Raw genomic sequence first — 7,167 nt, forward strand, 5'->3', positions numbered from 1 at the left:
TGATTTTAATTTTTTCTATACATAAAAGACATGCCTGTTTTGCAAAGATCTTGGTTTGAAACACATACTATTAAGGGAAATATAATTATTTGTTATTAAAAGCAAAATAGGAAGAAAACCTAATTTAATATTAGATGACATGGTAAATTGAGAAAGATTTTATTTAAAAACAAATAAATCTCCTTTTCACAACAGCATCAAGGTTTTAATTTTTTCTATACATAAAAGACATGCCTGTTTTGCAAAGATCTTGGTTTGAAACACATACTATTAAGGGAAATATAATTATTTGTTATTAAAAGCAAAATAGGAAGAAAACCTAATTTAATATTAGATGACATGGTAAATTGAGAAAGATTTTATTTAAAAACAAATAAATCTCCTTTTCACAACAGCATCAAGGTGTCCACCTGTCACATTTTTTTGCAAGCAATTTAAAAATAGTACAATTTTAAATTTGGCACCTGAATAAAAGGGAAATCAACTAACACATACAAGAATGACATTTTATAGAGAGAAAGCTGTGGCAGTGAGGCTCATTGTTAAGAGCTAATAGGTTTGTTTATTTAGAGGATCTACATTTTTAAACTGATAGAAACAGCTATAGTCCAAGATGATAATTCAGAGATTGTATTTTGAACTACCCACGGGAGTTATAATATGCAACAATTTAACTGAAGTAGTAAGCCATTAGTGACAAAGGAAATATGGGATCATTTTATGCAGAATCTATTTTGCATTGATCAAAGGAGGATTCAACACATGAACTAATTTTATATCTTTGGGAAATAGTCAACATCATTGAAAATGATTCAGGTATCAACTATTTCTGGAAACTGATACACAAGAGTAACTCAAAGTACACTGAATACTGAGAAATGAAGAGAAAAGATGGTTCTTAGAAATAGGTATGTGTGCAACAGAATAATATAAGATTAAAGATTCCTAGAAGCAGATTCAGGGAATGTGTCTTTGGGGGAGGGGGGGACAATGACCCCCACAAAAAGCCTTTGAAACCAGCTGGAGGAGAAGGAGAAGGAGAAGGAGAAGGAGAAGGAGAAGGAGAAGGAGAAGGAGAAGGAGAAGGAGAAGGAGAAGGAGAAGGAGAAGGAGAAGGAGAAGGAGAAGGAGAAGGAGAAGGAGAAGGAGAAGGAGAAGGAGAAGGAGAAGGAGAAGGAGAAGGAGAAGGAGAAGGAGAAGGAGAAGGAGAAGGAGAAGGAGAAGGAGAAGGAGAAGGAGAAGGAGAAGGAGAAGGAGAAGGAGAAGGAGAAGGAGAAGGAGAAGGAGAAGGAGAAGGAGAAGGAGAAGGAGAAGGAGAAGGAGAAGGAGAAGGAGAAGGAGAAGGAGAAGGAGAAGGAGAAGGAGAAGGAGAAGGAGAAGGAGAAGGAGAAGGAGAAGGAGAAGGAGAAGGAGAAGGAGAAGGAGAAGGAGAAGGAGAAGGAGAAGGAGAAGGAGAAGGAGAAGGAGAAGGAGAAGGAGAAGGAGAAGGAGAAGGAGAAGGAATTAACTGCACATGTAAAAACTTCATAGGAACAGACCTCTGTAGATTTTTATTTCACAAGGAAATAAAGGGAGCTTATGGATGACAGTCAGGAAGCAAGAAGAAGGAAGGGCACATTTTGTGCTTAGAATTTACCCAAGCTGTGCATCAGAAACAGATACTGAACACAAGAGGCATTCTGTATGAGTTCAAACATGCAGCTGAGCGAACAGATTAACATCATCACCACATTTTGTTCTTAAATATTTGATCAACATAGCTCCCAAATTAGCCTAGTGTTAATCCAGCTAAAGCTCTCATGGACATTCCCAGAAGCTACAATGGGAGGACTTCTGCAATAACAGTAATAAACCCATTTCCAACTTTTTAGGGGTACTGAGTTCTAATATGTAGCACTGCGTGGTAAATTGGGATGAGATGTCTACAAAATTGACTTGCAGATAGAAATTCTCTGCTCAGGTCTTCCCTCTGCCCTAAAAAGGCCTTGCTTTCTGGGGGACTTCAACAGGATCTCCTTCATTTTCTTACATTGTCCATAGAGTCCCTCATAGGTCCAAGATCTCTGTGCAGAGGAACAGACAGGGATCTTTGAAATGACATTTTCTTTTTGCACTCAGACTGTGGGATCTGGAGGGAATAGAGATTTACACCAAGAGCGACATGACATGAGAACTGCCTCCCTCCTGGGAGCTGACAAGCTCAGAGCACAGCAGCAGTGTAGCACTATGCATTGCTGTCACCGAGAAGAAGTCCAGAAGATTGCATCTCCTTTATTCATATCATCAAATCAAATTTAGACAACAAGAAGTGTTTGTATGGATAATATATTTCTTACCTTCTTCCTCTAAGGGATGGTCAGTGCCATCTTTTAAATCTTCATCAACCCATGGGCGAGATGAAGGTTTGCTTTTCGTCTCACGTTTTTCCTTCTCTCCATTAGTCTTCTTGAATATTACCCCAATCAAAACACATATAATGGCTATATATAATGGGGTGAGGGAAGAAAAGAGTGTCATGATTATGGAAATCTGGAGTCTTTCTTCCAAATTCAGTGGTTTCTCACGAAAAGGAGAGGCTGAAGAGGGAAGAGCAGAAAAGCAGTAAGCAGAAAGGGGTGGACCCAAGGTTCAGACTTCGACCCTTCCTGCTTCTAACTTTTCAGGCACCACCCCCACAATCTCATCTGCAATGTGCTCCTGCTGTTAATAAACAGCTCCTGTAGTTAAAAACACTCCAGACCCAGGCTTATATATTTTCTGGGAATAAACAGCTTATAAACAGCAAGCAGAGCCACTGACCATATATAAACAAATAAATGCTGTCTGGTACAAAATAAATTTAAAATACCCGAGGTCTTTCAAAACCGGAGACTAAGAGAAAAGACTTTTCCCCTTATTTTTAGTGTTATGGCCATCCCAATAATCTTCTTTGTAACAATTATTATAAGAAGACCCAAGTGGGAATATGACTTTTAAAAACTAATGGCATCTTTTCAATGTTTAACACATAAAATTGGTTGTATTGCATGTACCCCAGGAAATCAGAATATCACCAATTGAATATCAGCTTGCAGCACCACCCTTGGCTATGTAAACAGGTCAATAGAACAGATAAGCAAAGTGGCAGCATTACCTCCATATGAAGCATGAATGAGATGATTCACAGAAGCCTGTATTCATCCTGGATATTCTGGGGGAACTAAAAAGAAGAATTCAGGGAATCAAAGTAAAAAAATATTTGAGGGCTGCAGTGAATTTTAAAGCTATGTCTCAGCTTCTTATCAAAGATTAAAAACCAATAGGATCCTGGTTTAATCCAATAACAGTCAATGTCTAAATGCTTAACCATTTTTTTACCTCAGTCAGCTGCCTGGGAGCTGAATCAGCACAGCAGCACTTAATTCATCTCTTTATCTGGGACTATTGGGACATACTGGATAATGAAATGTCAGATGGCAGTGGGTCCTGATGAGTGTGCTGGAGAGCAGGGTACAGGGGTACTGACCACATGTAGTCACCAGCACTCATCAGCCCATTTTAGCACTGTCTAAGCACCAGCCCTGCCAAGCCTTATCTCATGATATACAGGACCAGTTCTGAAATCCCAGAATCCATGGCATGTTAATCTGTATTTTGGATAAGCCCATTCAAAATAAATGGGGACAGTCATGGCTGTAAGCATTTCAGGTGATGGTGAGTCCCAGGGCCCCAGCCCACCATACACTGCAACTGGCATCTGCTGGGAGGCATCACGCACTCCCAGTTTCCTCAATGTGAAAACCAGGAAACACAGGAGAGAGATAAGTTGGGGTATGCACGGGTTTCATCCTTCCTGACAGGTTCTTAGTCCATATCCTACTATTCACATCTCTCACCCCACTGGTTTTGCAGCACTGGGCACACCCTTACTGGTTCCATTTGTCACTTCAAACACTCCCCAACTTCCAATGCTTCAGCTGCCTTGAGGTTTGGTCTGTCTTCTGAAGCACAGGTGTTGTGTCTGGGTTGCTGCACAGAAAGAAAAATGTGTGGCCACACTGGTTGGCCACACATGACAGTCCAGTCATGTACCCCCTTCTCATACAAGCCCCTTGTATTGAAAGGACAAGGTCAAGCAATTTGCTCAGCTGTGCACATATTGTTCAGACATGCTCAGAGGCAAAATGAAACTGTCTCATAACTTGTGCTCAGGTTGGACTTTTTCAGCTGCCTAGCTTGGATAAAGAATAAAATACCTCACTGCTGTTGCAATGCATCCTGCTCCAACACACTGGCCTCTGGTGCCTATGGGTCCTGATGCTTCCAGGCAATGTATGAGATCTGTGTAAGAAGGGTTTGCCCACAACCAGCCAAGTGTCTGCACAAGTCTATCAGAGGTGAAATAAAGAGGCCATGCAAAAGTTGTGCTTAGGTTTCTAATCTAATCCAGTAAGGTTGGCAATAAACTGGAACCCACCTCTGGCTAAGAAGGCAACTTGCTTGAAAACCCAAGCTATAAATCTTGTCTTCTCTACTCTCCACTCAATCTGTGACCTGGGACACCTGCTTGGGTCATTGATCTTGGTCTGCCAAACCCATACACTGTAATGTAATAGAAAGGACACGTGGGGAGAAAAACAAGATTTAAATTTATCCTCTCTCCTTGATTTAGAGTAGATATTTAAACTTATTTGTCCTGCCTGCTGGCCATCCAGTTATAGAGAGAGGTACTACACCTAATCCCAATTAGAAACATTAAATTCATTCATGTGAGTAGAGAAGGAATCTGCAATTTTCAGGAACCAGACACATTTTAAACAGCCTACTCTGTGGCAAGGAAGGGAAAAGGCATATGGTCTGAATGGTGCTGTTTCTCCCACAGGGAATATAATAACCTTGAATATTCACATACACATAAATTAGGATCTGGATGTTTTGCAGTTGATAATGCATCCTATGGAGAGACAGGTCTGTGTTGAAAGAGAGAGAAGCAATACAGAAGGCTGAATGGTGTTGTTTAAAATAACTACCTCTACTTGCAATGCTAGGAACTTTGCAGTCACTCACTCTTCTGGAGTAACTTTGACTTCGTTAGAAGTGAGATTAATTTTTTTTTTTTTGCAGAACAAAGAAAGAAAGAAAGCTAAATAAAAGTCCCTTTGGCATAACTTAAGCAAAATCTATTTGGTGTTACATATTGAAGATTGCTAGCTTGAACTTCAGCCCCACAGAAACCCCATACTATCTTGTTTTATTAAAACCTCATTTAGTTTCAATATCTCCATACTGTACACATTCAAAATATAAACACAGTGAGGCCTTGAGGAACTGTGTGGAAGCAGTAAATTTTTGTCTGGTAGATTTCAATCAGTTTTTCTGCTACATTTTTTCCAATCCAAACTTTATAGAAATGTGATTGATATTATAATGACAAGTTCAAGATATTTATTACCATTATTTCTTCTGTTCTACTGTAAACCCTAAAGCCTAGCAGTTGGATTTTGGGGGATTTTGCTTTTCTGAGTCTCAAAAAAGTCAGGAGAAACATTACAAATCTCTCTACTCCTAGCAATTAATGAAGCTTTTCTGATAAATGTGGAAAGGAGTTAGAATATTTTGATAGAAACACAGCTAGTGAGAACATCAAAGTACTCAAGTCTTACTGCATGAAAACCATATAAACACTCTCAAGAGCTACAGCCCATCATGCTAAAAGCTTTCAGGCCAAAAAATCTTTCTTTAATATTTGCCATTAAATTCTGTGTGTAGTTGTTCTTGTTCTGAAAAGAAAACAAAATGTACTCAAGTATGAAATATAGCCCTTTGTTTTTTCTCAAAGCAAAAATGCGTGATGAGCACACACCCAGCACACGTCTATCATGGGACAAGCACATGGCAGTCACATGACAATCACCCAACAATCTTGCAGCAGTTGCACATCTGTCATGCGACAATGGGTGCATGACTGTCTGCAGTGGGTTGACCCTGCTGGTGCCCCCCAAAGCCACTCTATCACTTCCTTCACAAGTAGACAGAGGAGAGAAGATATAACAAAAGGTTCATGAGTGAAGATAAGGACAGGGAGAGATTACAAACTGATTACCATCATAGGCAAAACAGACTCAACCTGGAGAAATTAATTGAATCTATTACCAATCAAAATCAGAGCAGGATAATGAGAATGAAAACGAATCTTAAAAACAATTCCTGCCCCCCACCCCTCCTTCCCAGGCTCTACTTCCTCTCCCCTAGAAGTGCAGGGAGACAGAGAATGGGGATTGCAGTCAGTTCTTCACAGGTTATTTCTACCACTGCTCAGGGAGAGGAGTCCTTCCCCTACTTCATTGTGGGGTTCCTCCCACAGGAGACAGCTCTCCACAAATTTCTCCAACATGAGTGGTTCCCCGGGGCTACAGTTCTTCATGAACTGCTCCAGCATGGGTCCCTTTCCATGGAGTGCTGTCCCTCAGGAACAGCCTGCTCCAGCATGGGTCACCCACAGGATCACAAGTCCTACCAACAAACCTGCTCCAGCATAGGCTCCTCCCTCCATGGGTCTGCAGATCCCTGCCAAGAGTCTGCTCCAGCACAGGCTTCCCACAGCTTCATAGCCTTCTTTTTAGGCATCCACCTGCTCCAGCATGAGTCTCCTCCATGGGCTGTAGGTAGAGCTCTGCACTCCCATTGACCTCCATGGGCTGCAGGGGAACAACCTGCTTCACCATGGTATTCATCATGGATTGCAGGGGAATCTCAGCACTAGTGCCTGGAGAACCTCCTCCCCCTCCTTCTCCGTTGACCTGGGTGTCTGCATAGTTCTTCCTCTCATATATTTTCACTCCTCTTCATCCCTGGCTGCAATTAATTCTGTGCAATAACTTTTTTTTTCCCTTTTCAAACATGTTATCCCAGAGGCATTACTACTACTCCTTGTCCAGGTCCATCCTGAAGCTGGCTGGCATTGGCTCTGTTGGACATGGAGAAGTTGCTAGCAGCTTCTCAGAGAAGTCCCCTCTGTAGTCCCCCCACTAAGAAAACCTGGCCTTGTGAACCCCTTACATGTCATGTGATGATTGTTGCATGACTGCCACATGATGGGCACATGCATCATTGTAGATTACAGGGGCATTTGTAGCCTAAAAATGTGTTCTGGTTCTGGCCATGACAGGGTTAACTTTTGCAGCAGCC

At 41.3% G+C, this 7,167-nt stretch overlaps 1 protein-coding gene across 1 annotated transcript in view; it reads right to left on the minus strand.

The window, feature by feature from the left end:
- Positions 1–2,517, minus strand: part of IYD (iodotyrosine deiodinase) — a 13,461-nt gene extending 10,944 nt beyond the window's left edge. Inside the window, exon 1 of the mRNA XM_009081104.1 lies at positions 2,337–2,517. Within this exon, the coding sequence (XP_009079352.1) occupies positions 2,337–2,517 (181 nt within the window). The remainder of the gene's footprint in view (positions 1–2,336) is intronic.
- Positions 2,518–7,167: the final 4,650 nt, after the last annotated feature.

This window comes from Acanthisitta chloris, unplaced genomic scaffold (assembly GCF_000695815.1).
Source record: "Acanthisitta chloris isolate BGI_N310 unplaced genomic scaffold, ASM69581v1 scaffold8218, whole genome shotgun sequence".
Taxonomy (NCBI): domain Eukaryota; kingdom Metazoa; phylum Chordata; class Aves; order Passeriformes; family Acanthisittidae; genus Acanthisitta; species Acanthisitta chloris.